The sequence below is a fragment of the Leucoraja erinacea genome, chromosome 6 (assembly GCF_028641065.1).
Source record: "Leucoraja erinacea ecotype New England chromosome 6, Leri_hhj_1, whole genome shotgun sequence".
Lineage (NCBI taxonomy): Eukaryota > Metazoa > Chordata > Chondrichthyes > Rajiformes > Rajidae > Leucoraja > Leucoraja erinaceus.
The window spans coordinates 83,855,822-83,874,383 of NC_073382.1; the positions used below are offsets into that span (position 1 = coordinate 83,855,822).

The 18,562-nt window shown below is 52.3% G+C and overlaps 1 protein-coding gene across 1 annotated transcript; it reads left to right on the forward strand.

Annotated features, from left to right (window-relative positions):
- The first annotated feature begins 3,075 nt into the window (after positions 1 to 3,075).
- On the forward strand, positions 3,076 to 16,943 carry LOC129698448 (uncharacterized). Its single transcript, XM_055637593.1, has 5 exons — positions 3,076 to 3,402; positions 8,171 to 9,066; positions 9,108 to 9,873; positions 12,490 to 12,726; positions 14,955 to 16,943. Exons 1-5 carry the CDS (start codon positions 3,318 to 3,320, stop codon positions 16,667 to 16,669), a joined length of 3,699 nt encoding a protein of 1,232 aa, XP_055493568.1. The 5' UTR covers positions 3,076 to 3,317; the 3' UTR covers positions 16,670 to 16,943.
- Positions 16,944 to 18,562: the final 1,619 nt, after the last annotated feature.

Consider the following 18,562-nt stretch of genomic DNA (forward strand, 5'->3'; position numbering starts at 1 on the left):
ATCTCATGAGTTTTCTCCGGGTGCTCCGGTTTCCTCCCATGTGCCAGAGATATGCAGGTTTATAGGTTAACTGGGTTTGGTAACGTTTGTAAATTGCCCCCCGTGTGTCAGCGTGCAGACTGGTGGGCTGAAGGGCCTGTTTCCGCGCTGTATTTCTAAACTAAGGTCAGGCATGTCAGATCATCGGGGTGATTTCTCAATGTGTTCTCCAGCGATGCTGCCTGACCCACTTGGGTTTCGGCCCGAAACGTTGCCTATTTCCTTCGCTCCATAGATGCTGCCGCGCCCGCTGAGTTTCTCCAGCATTTTTGTCTGCCTTGGATTTATCTAATCATGCGTTGTCTTTCTGCTGACTGATTAGCACACCACAAAAGTTTTTCCCTGTATCTCAGTACACGTGACAATAAATTAAACTGTTTCTCTGCTGCACAACTCCACGATCCATCTTTGCTTTCTGCTGAGTTCCCTGCACCACGAAAACCAGTCTTCAGTCAACTTGCTCCACTCAACGTTCACATTTGAAAATGGTTTACATTGGTTACTTATGAGGGATGCATCAGAGAACAAGGGAAATGAAGAAAAGGTTTCAGAGCAAAAGGACATTTTTCACACAGAGAGTTGCGAGTCTTTGGAATTCGGGTGAGGCCGGTTCTCTGGATACTTTCAAGGGAGAGCTAGATAGAGCTCTTGAAGATAGTGGGGTCAGGGGATATGGGGAGAAGGCAGGAACGGGGTACTGATTGGGGATGATCAGCCATGATCACATTGAATGACGGTGCTAGCTCGAAGGGTTGAATGGCCTACTCCTGCACCTATTGTCTATTGTCTATTGAAATCATTTTCTGATGAACACTACCATGAATAATCTAATCACCAGTGGTTATTTCTCTGACACCCCAAGTGTTTCTTTTTTACTGTGTTCTTAAAAATCATGTATAGGTGATGGATCTACAAACAGTTTATTACCTGGATTATGAGAGAAAAGCTAATGACAATCCTTTTACAAAGATGTTGCCAGGACTCGAGAGCTACAGGGAGAGGTTGGGCAGGCCAGGACTTTATTCCTTGGAGCGCAGGAGGCTGAGGGTGATCTTATAGAGGTTTATCATGAGGGGGATAAATAGGCTGAATGGACACAGTCTTTTACCCAAAGTAGGGGAATCAAGAACCAGAGGACATAGGTTTAAGGTGAGAGGGGAAAGATTTAATAGGAACCTGAGGGGCAACTTTTTCACGGTGGTGGGTGTATGGAACAAGCTGCCAGATGAGGTAGTTGAGGCAGGTACTATCACAACATTTAAAAGACACTGGACAGATACATCGGTAGGAAAGTTTAGAGGGATATGGGCAAATGCAGGCAGGTTGGTCTAGCGTAGATGGAGCATCTTGGTCAGCATTGGCAAGTTGGGCTGAAGGACTGACTACATATTTATAGAACCTAAATTCCATAGAGTCCATGTGCCAGACTCACGAGTAAAATAATTTAGTGGTGTTAATCTGAAATAGCCAGGTAATTGTGGGAACATCACAGAACAGTACAGTACAGGCCCTTCGGCCCACAATGTCTGTTCTGAACATGATGCCAACCTAAACTGATCTCCACTGCCTGCATGTGATCCATACCCCTCTGTTTCCTGCAGTTCCATGTGCGTATCCAAAAGCCCCTTCAGCGGCACTAAGCAGGCACAGAGGTTGGTGGGGTCCTGGAGTGTTCAATACAATTACCCCCCCCCCCCTTGCTTCCTGTTGCATGCACTCGTCCAGACCCATCTCTCCGACCTGCGCTAAGTCTCACGAAACATCCTGGCAATCTCTCTCAGATGTTGAATCCAACACGCACTCCTTCCTGGCATTTAACGTGAGCCTTCAGCTGTGAATGGATCCTCTTCCTGTGTGTGCTCAGTGGACCTACCTCCCTGAACAAAGCCTCCTGCCTTCATCATTCCCTCCTCTCATAACATCATGAGGGTGAATGCACAGTCTTTTACCCAGAGTTGGGGAATCAAGAGGACATGGGATTAAGTTGGATGGGGAAAGATTTAATGGGAAACTGAGGTACCACTTTTTGCTAGAAGTACTCAGTGGGTCAGGCAGCATCGTACAGGATGGAAACAGGCCCTTCAGCCCATAGTGATTATACCTAACTTGATGCCAAGACCAACTCTTGTCTGTCTATACATGATCCGTATCCCTCCATTCCCTGCATATCCACATGCCTATCGGAAAGTCCCTTAAACACCACTATGGTGTTTGCCTCCACCACCACACATGTCAGCGCTTTAAGGGCCTGTCTCACTTTGCCGTCATTTGCATGTAATTTACGCGACATCATTTACGTGTCACGACACGCGATGCACGCATGGTGCGCGATGACATAGGCAGTGACGCGCGGCCATGTGCAGCGCCACAGGATTTTGTGATGTACAAAATCTTTGTTTGCCATCTGCGTGATGCATAAGTGACGGCCAAGTGGGACAGGCCCCCTTACAGGCGCCCACAAGAGGAAGAAGATTGAACTTCATTGCCTTCCATCACAGTGAGGAATGTGGGATCCACTGTGCTGGATGTTTATGTTAACTTTTATGTGGGTGTTGGCTTGTTGCTTTTCACTTAGTTTGGCTGTACGGTAACTCAAATGTCACTGTACCTTAACTGTACCTTAACTGGTACATGTGACAACAAACTGACCTTGAAGCCTTAAAAAGACTTGCCTCGTACATGACCTTTAAACTTTGCCCCTCTCACATTAAGTTGTGCCCTCTAGTTGACATTTCCACCCTAGGGGGAAGGATCTGACTGTCTCCCCTATCTGTGCCAGACAGGCGGCATCTGTGCCGGGGATGAGCAGGCGACGTTTGGGGTCGTGTTGAGAGGGGCGGCGGGAAGGGGGGAGATGGTGAGGGGGGAGATGGGGGGGGGGGGGGGGGGGGGGGGGGGGGGAGGGACAGGACGAGACAGTCAGACGGACTGTGGGACAGAGAGTCAGACTGAGTCAGGGAACCAGCCGCACTGCCGGTTAGACAGGGAGAGAGCAGGCGGTCACAGAGACTGAGGCTCGGACCAAGCTGACCCGGGCAGACACACAGACAGACACACACAGACCCGGAGCCAGACTGCGGGGCGCGGCCGGGAGCGGGGCTGGGACTGGGAGAGCGGGCTGTACAGCAACTCTGCTGCGGGGTGTGTGTGGTCCGGTCCCCGCCGCCCCGCCTTGGACAGACTGGATCGCGGGGTGGCCAGGAGGGTCAGTCACCCTTGCCTTGGGACACCCCGTGTCACCCAGAGTCACCGCCCGCCCCAGCGGCCCGGACAACGGGATGGGTGTGCGGGCTGCCCCGGGAGGAGGCGGTGGGCGGCCGGCCGCTCCGTTGCTGCCGCTGCTGTTGCTGTTGTGTGGATGCGGTGAGTGTGGCCGGGGCTTGGGGCTGGGAGGGGGGTGGACAGGCGATGTTTCGGGTCCGGACCCATCTCCAGGCTGGGATTTGTCATTGGGCTGAGAGTGCTTTTGTGAAGCTCCCTGAACTGCTGTTGTGCCCGGTTCTCTATGAGAATAAGATTCACGGTGAGAATTAACCCGGGTCTGACTCTACTATGCGGATACACACAGTGCTGGAGTAACACCGGGTCGAGCAGCACCTCTGGAGAACATGGACAGGTGACGTTTCGGGTTGAGACCCTTCTTCAGACTGATATCCATGTTCTCCAGAGATGCTGCCTGACCCGCCGAGTTACTCCAGCACTTTGTGTCCTCTTCTGTGATCAAGCATCTGCAGTTCCTGGCTTCACTGCGAGATAACCAGTGTCGGTGAAACGGTGCACAGGGTAAAGGGAAATATTTCCGCAGTTGGGAATAGTGGGGCATACGGCACGGAAACAGGCCCTTCGGCCCAACCCATCTCTGCCATCAGATAAGCGCCAAGATGTTCCGTTTTGGGAACTCAAACCAGGGCAGGACCATCACGGTGAATGGCAGGGCCCTGGGGGATGTGGTCGAGTAGAGGGAGTGCGGGTACACAGTTCCCTGAAATTGGTGTCACAGATAGATAGGGTGGTCGAGAATATTGGCCTTCATCAGGCAGCGTATTGAGTATAGGCATTGGGACGTTACTTTACATTTGTATAAAACATTGGCGAGGCCGCATTTGGAGTGGGGTTCAGTTTTGGTCACCCTGCTATGGGAAAGATGTTATTAATCTGGAGAGAGTGCTGAGATTTCCGAGGATGTTGCCAGGACTCGAGGATGGGACTTTGTCAGCCAGAGAGATGGTTTTGAATCGGCAGCGATGGAGGCAGAGCATCTCACAACTTTTGAGAAGTATTCAGATGGGCTCTCAAATCATCAACGCAGAGAAGACCGCGGGCCAAGTGCTGGGAAAGTGCTGGGATCAGTGTAGATCGGAGGCACAAAGGACTGCAGATGGCGGGATCCTGAGCAAAACACACAGCGCTGGAGGATTTCAATGGGTCAGGCAGCATCTGTGGAGGGAATCGGCAGATAATGTTTTAGGTCGGGACCTTCGGCATATATAGGTTCCGATGGCGGGCCGAATGGTCTGCTAATCCTGAAACATGACTGTTTTTATCCAATTCTCTTTTGAAGGTCATGATTGGTCTTCTATTATCGCTGCAGGCAGTGAGTTTCAGATGCATAAAGGGCCTGTCCCACTTGGCCGCCATATGCGCGTCACGCAGGTGGCGCGCGAAGATTTTGTGAATCCCAAAATCCTGGGCGCCGCGCGCGACCGTGTGCATCACGTGCGTGTCACGACGCGTGCGTCGTGACGCGTAAATAATGTCGCGTAAATTACGCGCAAATGACGCCCAAGTGGGACAGGCCCCAAGGCTTCATGCACCCCAAATTACCCCACTTTACTTTTTTTCTTGTGATGTCTAATCTTGATCTCTCCAGCAATTAAACAGATTCCCCCTACCCCTCTATTCGGCCCCACGTCATGTTGCCCCACTGACATGGTTGATGGTCAGAAGCCTTTTCCCAGGGTGGAAATGTCAAAGACTAGAAGGCATGACTTTAATGAGAGAGTGAGAAAGTTTAAAGGAGATGTGCGGGGCTAGTTATTTTCTGGTGACTGGCAGGGGTGGTGATGGAAACAGATATGATCGTGGTGTTTCAGAGTCTTTTAGATAGTCACTTGGACATGTAGGGAATGGAGGGATAGGGATCAGCTGCTGCCAGAGGTGGTTAATTTAACTTGGCATCATGTTCACCATGGACATTGTTGTCCGAAGGGCCTGTTCCTGTGCTGTTCTGTTCTACATTCTAAACTCTATGCAGGCAAGTTTTTTTACACAGAGGGTGGTGGGTGCCTGGTACTCGCTGCCAGAGGTGGTGGTGGAGGCAGATACGATAGTGGCATCTCCGAGAGTTCTGGATAGGCACATGGATATGCACAGGGGATGGAGAGATATGGATTAATGTGCAGGTAGATAATAGTTGGTCGTGGCATCGTATAGGGCACAGACATTGGGGGATGAATGGCCTGTTATGTGTGCTGCACTGTTCTATGTAGAGTCACATCTCCCCTCTATCATTGTAACAGGAGCCCCACCATCCAGGAACCATTCTCATGACCTTGCCCTCGGGGTTCCTCTCTGTTTTGAAGAGAGAGTTAGATTTAGCTCTCAGGGCTAATATAATCAGGGGATATGGGGAGAAAGCAGGAACGGGGTACTGATTTTGGATGATCAGCCATGTTGAATCGGATTGAAGGGCCAAATGGCCTACTCCTGCACCTATTCTATATTTCGAACCTCTCCAACGACTCCACCCACCCATGGGACCGGGCAGAGCAGAATTGAGCACAATATTCCTGGGCGGTTGTTTTCGAAGGTTCAGCTGGACTTCCTTGCGTTTACACTCCATGCATTGTTGCCACAAGTGTCTCCCTCTGATTCAGAAACGTAGCTCCTTTGTTTAGAACTGGCCTTATCTGACCTTCCTTCTTCAAGGCGTGGTGACTCGTGACTCAGTGCCGCCAAGGTCTGCCTTTGTCCTGAGCTGGTGTACAATAAAGGGAACGCACACGGTCCAATCCCCAGGGTAGAGGAGTCCAAAACTAGAGGGCACTGGATTAAGGTGAGAGGGGGAAAGATTTAAGACATCTCAGGGTCAGCTTGTTCACTCAGAGGGTAGTCTGTACCTGGAACAAGCTGCCAGAGGAAGCTATAGACGCGGGTACAATTATTACTCTTAGAAGACATTTGGACAGATATATAGATAAGAAGGGTTTGAGAAGGAACTGCAGATGCTGGAAAATCGAAGGTAGACAAAAGTGCTGGAGAAACTCAGCGGGTGCAGCAGCATTTATGGAGCGAAGGAAATAGGCAACGTTTCGACCCGAAACGTTGCCTATTTCCTTCGCTCCGTAGATGCTGCTGCACCCGCTGAGTTTCTCCAGCACTTTTGTCTACCTTAGATAGGAAGGGTTTAGAGGGAAGGACTCAAAGTGCTGACGTAACTCAACATTTCTGGAGAACACAGGATTATCTGATCTGTTTGGATAGCATGCAAAACAAATGTTTTCATGCACATTAATACATGTAACAATAATAGAAACATTGTAAATAGGTGAAGGAGTAGATCATTCGGCCCTTCGAGCCAGCACCGCCATTCAATATGATCGTGGCTGATTATCTAAAACCAGTACTCCATTCCTGCTTTCTCCCCATATTCCTTGATTCCGTTAGCCCCCCGAGAGCTCACTCTCTCTTGAATACATCAACGAACCCAAACTGCTATTCTCCTTATCTCACATTTGTGTCTCTTCACCCTTCTCTGGCCTTTATCCACCCACCTACCCCTCCCCTGTATTACTTGCCAGGCTTTGGCCCGCCCCCACCTCTCTTCCAGCCTTCTCCCCCCCTACTCCATCAGTCTGAAGAAGGGTCCCAACCCGAAACATCGTCTGCCCATTCCCTCCACAGATGCTGCCTGACCCACTGATTTACTCCAGCACTTTGCGTCATATTTTGTAAACCAGCATCTGCAGTTCCTTGTTTCCACATTGTAATTATATGTAACTGTTTAAAATGGCCAATTAGATATAGATATGCCATTTTTTCTACATGTACAGTGAAACTGAAAGCTGCTCGTACTCAGTGCATTTTAGCACAAAAAACAAGAAACAGAAAAAAAAAAACAAAAAAAACAGAAGGGCATCTGCAGGTTCAAATTCTGCGGCGTTATCCATATATACAGATGGAAGTCCGTTGTTGGGCGGTGTAGTCAGTGCATGTGTATTTGAATTTATAGTTATAATCGGAAAGCAACTATTCCTGAGTGTTTGTCCTGGATTTGATGCACCTATAGCGCCTTCCAGAAGCAGGTCGAACATCCAAAACGCAGGATGGGATCTTTGAAATCTTCTTCCTGCTAAGGCATATTTAGATGCCACATGGAGAGCGCGCAGTCCGGTTACCCAGATTAAGTGTATTGTGGAATCAGAAAGCATCCACCAACCTAAATGTCTACTATATTTAATGCTACATACAGAGGCGCAGCGGTAGAGTTGCTGCCTTACAGCGCCAGAGACCCGGGTTCCATCCTGATTATGGGTGCTGTCTGGGCGGAGTCTGCACGTTCTCCCTGTGATCTCATGAGTTTTCTCCGGGTGCTCTGGTTTCCTCCCACATGCCAAAGATATGCAGGTTTGCAGGTTAACTGGGTTTGGTAACATTTGTAAATTGCCCCTCGTGTGGTAGCGTGCAGACTGGTGGGCCGAAGGGCCTGTTTCCGCGCTGTATTTCTAAACTAAGATCAGGCATGCCAGACCATCGGGGTGTGTTCTCCAGAGATGCTGCCTGACCCAATGAGGTAGATGGCAGCTCAGGACTGCTCTCTCGTTGGTGAGAGGATGGTTCAGTTGTCTGATGCCAACTGGGAAGAAACTGTCCCTGAATATGGAATCTATCATAGAAACATAGAAAATAGGTGCAGGAGTAGACCATTCGGCCCTTCGAGCCTGCACCGCCATTCAATATGATCATGGCTGATCATCCAACTCGGTATCTTGTACCTGCCTTCTCTCCATACCCACTGATCCCTTGTAGTATCCTGTGTAGTTTTTCCGCTGACTGGACATAAAGCTTTGACTGTACCTCTGTACCCGTGACAATAACCGCCACTAAGATGCTCTCCTCTCCCCCACTACAGCGGTCTATGGGCAGCTGAATTACCGGCTGTCCGGCCCACCCTGGCATGTTGCGCTGAGTGACCAGACGGTACACGTGGACTTGAGAGGGGTGAACGGGAGCGGCCACAACCTCAGCCTGACCCTGGTGGAAGCCGGCACCAACCGCACCCTGGCCACAGTCCCCGGCCCCGTCCCCTTGCCCGGCTCCCTGGACCTCGACTGCTCGCTCTTCCGCTGCGCCGGGGAACTGCTCTTCAGGCTGGGCGAGTGGAGCAGCCGCCCGCTGCCCGTCCGCTGGCCCCGCTTCCAGCTGTGGCTGGCCGCCTCGTCCGCCCGCTCACCCGGCCGCTTCCAGCTGCTCCTCTCCAGCGCCCAGCGCCTGTGCCCGCGGGCCGAGCCGGCCCTCACCCTGCACACCGGCCCTGGCCCGGGGCTGCAGCTGCGGCTCGGCCCGGGGGGGCTGCAGCGGGGGCCAAGGACCGAGCTGGGACGGGGGCCCGAGAGGGGACAGGGGCCCGGGATGAATCGGGGACCGGGGAGGGGCCCCGGGCCGGGGGTGCTTGAGGGGGAGCCGGGGCCGGAGAGGGGGTCCGGGCCGGGGGGGCTTGAGCGGGGGCCGGGGACACGGCTGGAGCGGCCAGATCCCAAGCCGTGGAGGGTCCAGGACCAGGAGCCAGGAGAGTCAGAGGGGCCGGAGTTGGAGCCGGGGACAGGGCTGGAGAAGGGGCCGGAGGAGCCGGCTGGGGTCCCGGGGTGGGAGGTGAGGCTGGAGCTACCCTGCCCGCCGAGGAGCCGGGGCTCCGCCTGGACCGTGTCGCTGCGCTCCCCTTGCTCGCCCACCCCGCTCCTGAGCCGCACCGTCCGGCCCCGGTACTCCCTGAAGCTGCCCGCCGCACCGTGCCGACACTCGGCCGCCGTGAGGGTGGTTGCGCCTCCCTGCGTCCGGCCCCGGGGCAGGGTCACCGTGTACCGGGCGTGGCCGCAGCCGCCGCCGCCGATGCTGCCGGCCTCACTCCTCCTGGCCGCCCCATCCCCAGGCTCCACACCGCCCTCTATCACCCCTTCCCCAGGCTCCACACCGCCCTCTATATCATCTCTCCTCCAGGGTCCACACCGCCCTCTATCACCCCTCCTCCAGGCTCCACACCGCCCTCCATCACCCCTTCCCCAGGGTCCACACCGCCCTCTATCACCTCATCCCCAGATTCCACACCGCCCTCTATCACCCCTTCCCCAGGGTCCACACCGCCCTCCATCACCCCTTCCCCAGGGTCCACACCGCCCTCCATCACCCCTCCTCCAGGCTCCACACCGCCCTCCATCACCCCATCCCCAGGGTCCACACCGCCCTCTATCACCCCCCCTCCAGGCCCCCTCTCCACCGGTTCCCTCCCTCTCTCCCTCGCCACCCCCACCACACCCGACTCCTTCTCGCCCACCACCACCACCACTGCCGCCGCCACCACCACCTTCACCCCACCCAACTCCGGCTCCCCCCTGCCCTCCCTCGCCACCACCAACCCACCCGGCTCCTCCCCGCCCTCCACTACTCTCCGGCCGCCTGTCCTCGCCCAGAGCTGGCTCCCGCCCGGGGACAGCATCGCCCGGTTCAACTGCTCCGTGTTCGAGAGCGGGACACACGAGTACTGCTTCCAGTTTGTCAGCGCGGACACTCCGGGCGCCGGCAGCCCAGTGCGGTGTGTGAGACTGCACCGGCAACCAGGTCCGTAGCCCCCGCCGACAACCACTCCACCATCATCACTACTGCTATTACTCTTTTCATTGTAACAATACACTAAACTATTATATTAACATTACAATCATTCAATTCATTAACTCAATTAATCAATCGAAAATTAATCAATTGATAATTGATCAATCATTATCCGATCAATAATCAACATTATCGATATTGTTAATCCAAATTGACCAACTCTTTATATTCAATATTTGATTAATAATGACTATTAGTTATGATTATTTATCAATAGTATCAAACTGATCGATATTGATAATTGATCATTTTTGATCAATTAATAATTCAATTGTTTGATCAATTATAATTCAATTATATTCATCGATGTCACTTGCACCGAGATACAATGACGTGTTTTGTTTTTGCAGTCATTTGACCCCGGGTGCTGTCTGTACGGAGTTTGCAAGTTCTCTCTGTGCCCGCGTGGGTTCATCCGGGTGCACTGGTTTCCTCCCACATCCCCAAAGAGCGTGGAGTTTATAGGTTAATGGCCCTCTGTAAATTGCCCCTAGTAAGTAGGGAGTGAATGTGAAAGTGGGATAACATAGGACTAGTGTGAATGGGTGGACGATGGTCGGCGTGGACTCAGTCAGCCGAGAGGCCCGTTTCCCTTCTTCAATCAATTTAATCAATAAAAGCACAATCACATATTGATCACAATCCTCCACCTGCCATTTCTCTGCCCATTTCAGTAGCGGATCTATATCCCACTGTAAATTTTAGAATCATAGTCATACAGGGTGGAAACAGACGCTTCGGTCCAACTTGCCCATACCGACCCATCACAGGTCCACAGAACTCCAGCATGAAGATTGCCCTTCCAGCACAACACTCTGCCATCTATCAATGAGGAATTTCTGAATGCATGCGACTAAATCACTGTTATACACGTGCATCTTAATCATCTGGATCAACCTAATTTGGGAGATTTTATCAGATGCCTTCCTAAAATCCATGTAGACTGCATTTACTGCCCTACCTTCATCGATCACCTTGTCACCTCGTCTGAAATCTTGATCAAGTCAGTACAAAGCAATGCTGACTGTCCCTAATTAATCTATTCTCTTCCAAATGGGAGTAAATCCTATTCCAAAGAATCTTTTCCAAATATTTCCCTAACACAACCTGAGGTTCACCAACATCTAATTGCCTGGATTCTCTCTACTTCCTATCTTAAATAAATTTAGCCCATGTTCCTCTTAACCCTTCCAATTGCTACATCTGCCCAAATGTCTTTTCAATGTTTACTTCTATAGCTTCCTCTGGCAGCTCGTTCCAGATATGGACGACCCTCTGAGTGAAAAGGTTGCCCCTGAGGTCCCTCTTAAATCTCTCACCTCAAACCTATGCCCTCTAGTTTTAGAATCCTCTACCCTGGACGAAAGGCAGTGGCCGATCATTTGATCCATGCCCCACATGACCTTGTACTCCTCAATAAGGTCACCTGTGTGTAAGCATTCGGCAGCAGGTTGAATGAAAGTGGTGCAGTGTTAGACAATAGACAATAGGTGCAGGAGTAGGCCATTCGGCCCTTCGAGCCAGCACCGCCATTCAATGTGATCATGGCTGATCATCCCCAATCAGTGCCCCGTTCCTGCCTTCTCCCCATATCCCCTGACTCCGCTATCTTTAAGAGCCCTATCTAGCTCTCTCTTGAAAGCATCCAGAGAACCCGCCTCCACCACCCTCTGAGGCAGAGTTACTTGACATGGCGGCACTCTGGGACAGTGCAATGACCAGTCCATCACACAAACCAACCTCCCTTCCATTGACTCAATCTACACCTCTCGCTGCCTCGGCAAGGTCACTAGCATAATCAAGGGCCAGTCTCAGCCCAGTCATTCCCTCTTCTCCCCTCTTTCATCAGAAGTGGTACAGAAGTGTGAAAACGCACACCTCCAGATTCAGTGGCACTTCCTTCCCAGCTGTTATTAGGCAACTGAACCATCCTCTCGCCTATCCTCTCACCTATTTCCTTGGCCTATTTGCTTCGCTCCATAGATGCTGCTGCACCCGCTGAGTTTCTCCAGCAATTTTGTGGCCTATTTCCTTCGCTCCATAGATGCTGCTGCACCCGCTGAGTTTCTCCAGCAATTTTGTGTACCTTGAACCATCCTCTTACCAATTAGGAAGCAGTCCTGAGTTCCCATCTCCCATCACTATGTTTAATCATACTTCAGCGGATTTTATTTTGCACTACAGTTTATTATCTTTATCCTGTGTTTGTACACTGTAGACGGCCCGATTGTAATCATGTACAGTCTTTCTGCTGACTGGATAGCACGCAAACTAAAGCTATTCATTGTACCTCGAGACATGTGACAATAAACTAAACTAAATGAAACTAATGTGTAAGAAGGAACTGCAGATGTTGGATGGACCGAAGAAAGACACAAAGAGCTGGAGTAACACATCTCTGCAAAACGGCAGAGTACAGCAGAGTAACACCGCATCTTTGGAGACAAGGATAAGCCGATGTTTCATGTCGAGACGCTTCTTCAGTCTGAAGACCTATTCCTTTTCTCCAGAGGTGTTGCCTGACCCGTTGAGTCATTTAGCTTTTTGTGTCTATCTTAAATTAAACTAATGTTCTACAGAGACATGGAGTATTAATGCACTGGGCTGCACACTGGGGCAGGGCAATAACCACTTTACCTTCTGCAGAGATACGGGGCGCTTGGCTCTCCTGGAGTCCGTGCAGTGTCACCTGCGGTGAGGGCGTGCGGCAACGGGTGCGGCGATGTCTGACATCCTCCCCGGGGACCAATGGGTGCGGTGCGGACAGTGAGGTGTCCCTCTGCTCACTGCTGGAGTGCTCCGGTAAGTCGATACATCGTCATTTACCCTCCACTTCAGGAACGCTCACAACTGTCCACACTTGGCTTGCTCATACTACAGGAGGCTTCTCACTGATCTGGGCACTGGGGGACTCATCAAAAACATAGACAATAGGTGCAGGAGGAGGCCATTCAGCCCTTCGAGCCAGCACTGCCATTAATTGTGATAATAGAAACATAGAAAATAGGTGCAGGAGTAGGCCATTTGGCCCTTTGAGCCTGCACCGCCATTCAATATAATCATGGCTGATCATCCAACTCAGTATCCTGTACCTGCCTTCTCTCCATACCCCCTGATCCCTTTAGCCACAAGGGCCACATCTAACTCCCTCTTAAATATAGCCAATGAACTGGCCTCATCTACATTCTGTGGCAGCGAATTCCACAGATTCACCACTCTCTGTGTGAAAAATGTTTTTCTCATCTCGGTCCTAAAATACTTCCCCCTTATCCTTAAACTGTGACCCCTTGTTCTGGACTTCCCCAACATCGGGAGCAATCTTCCTGCACCTAGCCTGTCCAACCCCTTAAGAATTTTGTATGTTTCTATAAGATCCCCCCTCAATCTTCTAAATTCTAGCGAGTACAGAGTCTATCCAGTCATTCATGGCTGATCATGCACAATCAGTGACCCGTGCCTGCCTTCTCCCCATATCCCTTGATTCCGATAGCCCCTCGAGCTGTATCTAACTCTCATATATTAACATAGGCAATAAGGGCTCGCCCAGACCTTTAATGTAGACACACGGTGCTGGAGTAACTCAGTGGACCGGGCCAGGAGATAGCCAGATGGTTGGACAAAGGCCACAGATAAAAAGACAAAAGGTGTGAGATAAGGATAGCAGACGCAAGGATTGTGAAGCCAGAGGAAAGGATGTAGGTGAAAAGGGAGGGGGGAGGGAGAAATGGATGCGGGTCCAGGTGGGGCAGTGGGAAGAGGAGAGCTTAGTTCCCTAAATTGGAGAACTCAATAAGCTATCCAAGCAGAATATAAGGTGCTATTCCTCCAGTTTGGGGTGTGGCCTCACTCTGACAATGGAGGAGGCCCAGGATAGAAAGGTCAGTGTGGGAATGGGAGCGAACCTGTCCCACTTTCATGACCTCTGCCGAGTTTGCCCTTGACTCATACTCACAGCATGGTCGGCACGGGTCGTAGGGGTTATAGGTATTATATTCTATTTCACAACTGGGAGTGTGATAACTCACACTGCTCCCCCACCGTAATAATGAGACTGCAGACAGAATTTTGGTGACTCGTGAAGCAATGGAAAGCGCAGCTTTATAAGGCTTTGGTCAGGCTGCATTTGGAGCATTGCGGGCAGTTCTGGTCACCCCATTACAGGAAGGATGTGGCTTTGGGAGACGGTGCAGAGGAGGTTTACCAGAACGATGCCTGGATTAGGGGGTATTAGCGGCAAGGAAAGATCGGACAGACTTGGATTGTTTTTCTGTGGAGCACCAGAGAGTGCGGGGGAACTGATGGAAGTTCATAAAATGATTACAGGCATAGATAGGGTAGACAGTCAGAACCTTTCACCCAGGGTGGAAATGTCAAAGACAGCTAGAGGGCATAATTTGAGGTAAGAGGGGCAACAATGAAAAGGGGATGTGTGGGGTAAGTTTTTTTTACACAGAGGGTGGTGGAACACACTGCCAGGGATGGTGGTGGAGGCAGAGATGATAGTGGTGTTTAAGACGTCTGGATATGCGGGGGGGGGGGGGGGGGGGGGAAGCGGGATATGGATTACGTGCAGGCAGAGGAGATTAATTGAACTGACATTATGTTCGGCAGGGACATTATAGACCGAAGGTCCTGTTATAGAGTCACACAGCACAGAAACAGCCCTTCAGCCCAACTTGGCCATGCCGACCAAGATGCCTCATCCACATTAGTGCCATCAGCCCATGTTTGGCCCATATCCCTCCAGACCTAATCCTATCCACGATGGTCCGCTTTCCACTCGTTATGTTCGAGTCTCCGACCTGTTCCTGTGCTCTGTGTGTGGGAAGAAACTGCAGATGCCGATTTACATCGAAGATGGGCACAACATGCTGGCGTAACTTAGCCGGACTGGCAGCATCTCTGAAGAAGGGTCCCGACCCGAAAAGTCACCCATCCCTTCTCTCCAGGGATGCTGCCCGTCCCGCTGAGTTACTCCAGCTTATCTTCCCCGTGCTCTGTGCTAACTGTTCGATGTTTCCGTGTTCCAGGGCAGGGTGGTCCCGCGAAGGTCCATAACACCAGCAACATCGTGACTATCACCGGCATCTCCTTCTGTCTGCTGATAATCTTGGCAACCATCGCTATCACCCTGCGGACCAAGCTGTCGTGTAAACGGACCGACTCCAGCGGTGCCGATCTGTGCGTCCCGGCCCGCCAAGCTGACATGGTGCCCGAGCACGACCCTTCGGCCCGCCTGGACGCTGCTGTCAACATCCCCCTGGGGTTTCGGAGGAGCCAGGTGTTTGTGCCGGGCGAGGAGGCGGCACCAGAGGAGGGCGGGTGGGTGCAGGACACACAGAAGGCGGTGCCCCCCATTTTCGGCTACCGCCTGGCGCAGCAGCAGCTGAAGGAGATGCAGAGGCAAGGGGTGACGGAGGGGACGCAGGTATACCTCGTTACACAGCAGGCTGGTGGCGGGGCGCTGCCCTCCCCGGGCAAGGACGACAGCGCGGACAGCGCTGCCAACACGTTCCGCCTCAAGTGGCCGTTCCCAGCTCACACCCCCAGCCACTGCGCTCTGCCCAGCCGCGATCAACTGGCCGTGACCCCCTTCCCGCAGCTAGACCTCCCCCTGCCCCCCGCCTCTCGCAGCCCGGGGGCAGCGGGCCACTGGGACGGGGCCGCGGGGACAGGTAGCCGGGGGGGCGGGGGGCGAACCCTCGCCGCCGGCTTCAGGAGGGCAGCGAGCTTCGGCGAGAGCGGGGCGGCCCGGTATTACAGAGAGCGCAGCCGCTCCTCACTGTCGCAAAGGCCCCGGGCCGGGGAGCCGGGCACAGCTGGCGACAGATGTGGAAACAAGCTACCCATCACAGCTGGGGACAGATGTGGAAACAAGCTCCCCGTAACATCTAGCGACAGATGTAGCAACAAGCCACCCAACACATCTGGCAACATATGTGGTACCAACAAGCTACCCATCACATCTGGCGACAGATGTACCAACAAGCTACCCATCACAGCTGAGGACAGATGTGGCAATATGCTGCCCGAAACATCTGGCGACAGATGTGGCAACAAGCTACCCATCACATCTGGCGACAGATGTACCAACAAGCTACCCATCACATCTGGCGACAGATGTACCAACAAGCTACCCATCACAGCTGGGGACAGATGTGGCACCAGGCTGCCCGAAACATCTGGCGACAGATGTGGTACCAACAAGCTACCCATCACATCTGGGCACAAAGGTGCCAACAGAGTGCCCGCAACAACTGGCGACAGATGTGGAACCGACAGGCTGCCCACCACAGCTGCCAACCACAAGCAGCCCAGCACAGCTGGCGACAGATGTGGCAGCGAGCTGTCCAGCACAGCTGGCGACAGATGTGCAGGGATCCACATGTGTGAACACCACAGTGCAGCGGCGGCGGTGACTGCGGGCGGCGGGCCCGATGGGTTGGGGGTGCGCTGGGTCTTCGGCGAGGTGGACACATTCCCCGGCAGGAGGCAGCGAGGGGGCCCGGGAGATGGGGCTGAGCCCGGGAGGGCCCAGGGCAGCAGCCCGCTGTCTCGCCACCTGTGCCGGCAGGGCCGCTGCCGGAGCTTCCCCAGCGAGCCCGCGGCCATGCACTTCGACAACACGGCCTTTGAGCTGAGCGCCTCGGAGCAGCGCATCATTGACCTGCCCGCACTGTTTGGGCCGCACTCACCCGGGGATGAGGACAGCAGCACTTTCAGCAGCGACAGGCTGGTCATCTGAGGACGGGCAGCCAGGGAGCGGAGATGCAGAAACAAGGAACTGCACAAGCTGGGGGTTAGTCCACAGGCAGGCACACAGTGCTGGAGTCACCCAGCAGGTCAGGCAGCTTATCTGGAGAACACCAATTGCTGGCATTTCGTGTCTGATGGTCCCAGCCCGCTGAGTTACTCCAGCACTTCGTGTTCTACTCTGACATTCAACCACTCTTGACCCCAGAGCACAGGATTATGGTGAGAGGGGAGAGATTTAAGAGGGACCTGACTACAGATGCTGTCTGTACAAAGTTTGTACCTTCTCCCCGTGACCGCGTGGGTTTTCTCCAGGCGCTCCGGTTTCCTCCCACACTTCAAAGACATCCAAGTTTGTAGGTTAATTGGCTTGGTATGAATGAAAATGGTCTCTAGTGCGTGTAGGATAGTGCTAGTGATCGCTGGTCGGCGTGGCTCCTGTATCCACGCTGATTCTCTAAGCTAAACTAAAGTCCTACTCACCCTGGGGACAATTTACAATGAAACCAAGACTTATTGCACCCTCGGCAGGACACGGCTCAAATGTCCCACGTGAGGTGTTGAGAGATACAGCAAAGAAAGAGGCCCTTCGGCCCTTCGGCCCATCCAATCCACGCTGACCATCGATCACCCGTTCACACTAGTTCCACGTAATCCCACTTTCTCATCCACTCCCTGCACACTCGGGACCATTTACAGAGGGACAGTTAACTTACAAACCCGCGCGTCTTTGGGATGTGGGGGGAAACCGGAGGAAACCCACACATTCACAGGGAGAACGTGCAAACTCCACACAGGCAGCACCCCTGATCAGGATCGGACCCCGGGTCTCTGATGCAGATGCAGAAGCTGGTTTATTTTTATTTTTGAAGCACATAAGGCGCTGGAGTAACTCAGCGGGCCCGGCAGCATCTCAGGAGAACACGAATAGGCGATGTTTTAGGTCAAGGCCATTTTTCAGACGGATTGTGTGTGGGGGGGAGGGGGGGGGGGGGGGGGGGGGGGGGGGTCGGTGGGGGAAGGACAATGCCCGGTGAGTGATAGGTGTTTACAGGTGAAGGGGGAAGGTATAACAGGCAGATAGTTGCACAAAGGCCAATGCTGAAATGACTAAAAATATGAGATAAGGATAGAAGAGGCGAGAATTGTGAAGCCAGAGGAAGGAATATGTGTGGAGGGGGAGGGGGAGAGGGGACAAGTGGGTGCAAGCAAGTCCAGATGGGGTACAGGGAAGGAGGAGTGGGGATAGGGAACATAGTTATTGGGTCCACACCCTCATTAGTGGAGACTAGGACAGCATGCATGGGTTGGGCCGAAGGGCCTGTTTCTGTGCTGTGTGACTGGACCTCTGATAATTAGACATAGTTGAAATATGTTCATCTAAAGAAATACATTTTATTTTATTTTTTAAAATACTTGAAAATGTAAGTTTTGTAACTTGAATGCTGTAAATTAATAAACCATTGGGTATAAAATGAAATGGAATGAAGGAAACACGTTATTCACCATTACGTCGAAATCTGAGGAAGGACATTATTGCCATAGAGGGAGTGCAGAGACGGTTCACCAGACTGATTCCTGGGATGTCACGACTGTCTTATGAAGAAAGACTGGATAGACTTGGTTTATACTCTCTAGAATTTAGGAGATTGAGAGGGGATCTTATAGAAACTTACAAAATTCTTAAGGGGTTGGACAGGCTAGATGCAGGAAGAGTGTTCCCGATGTTAGGGATGTCCAGGACAAGGGGTCACAGCTTAAGGATAAGGGGGAAATCCTTTAAAACCGAGATGAGAAGAACTTTTTTCACACCAAGAGTGGTGAATCTCTGGAACTCTCTGCCACAGAGGGTAGTCGAGGCCAGTTCATTGGCTATATTTAAGAG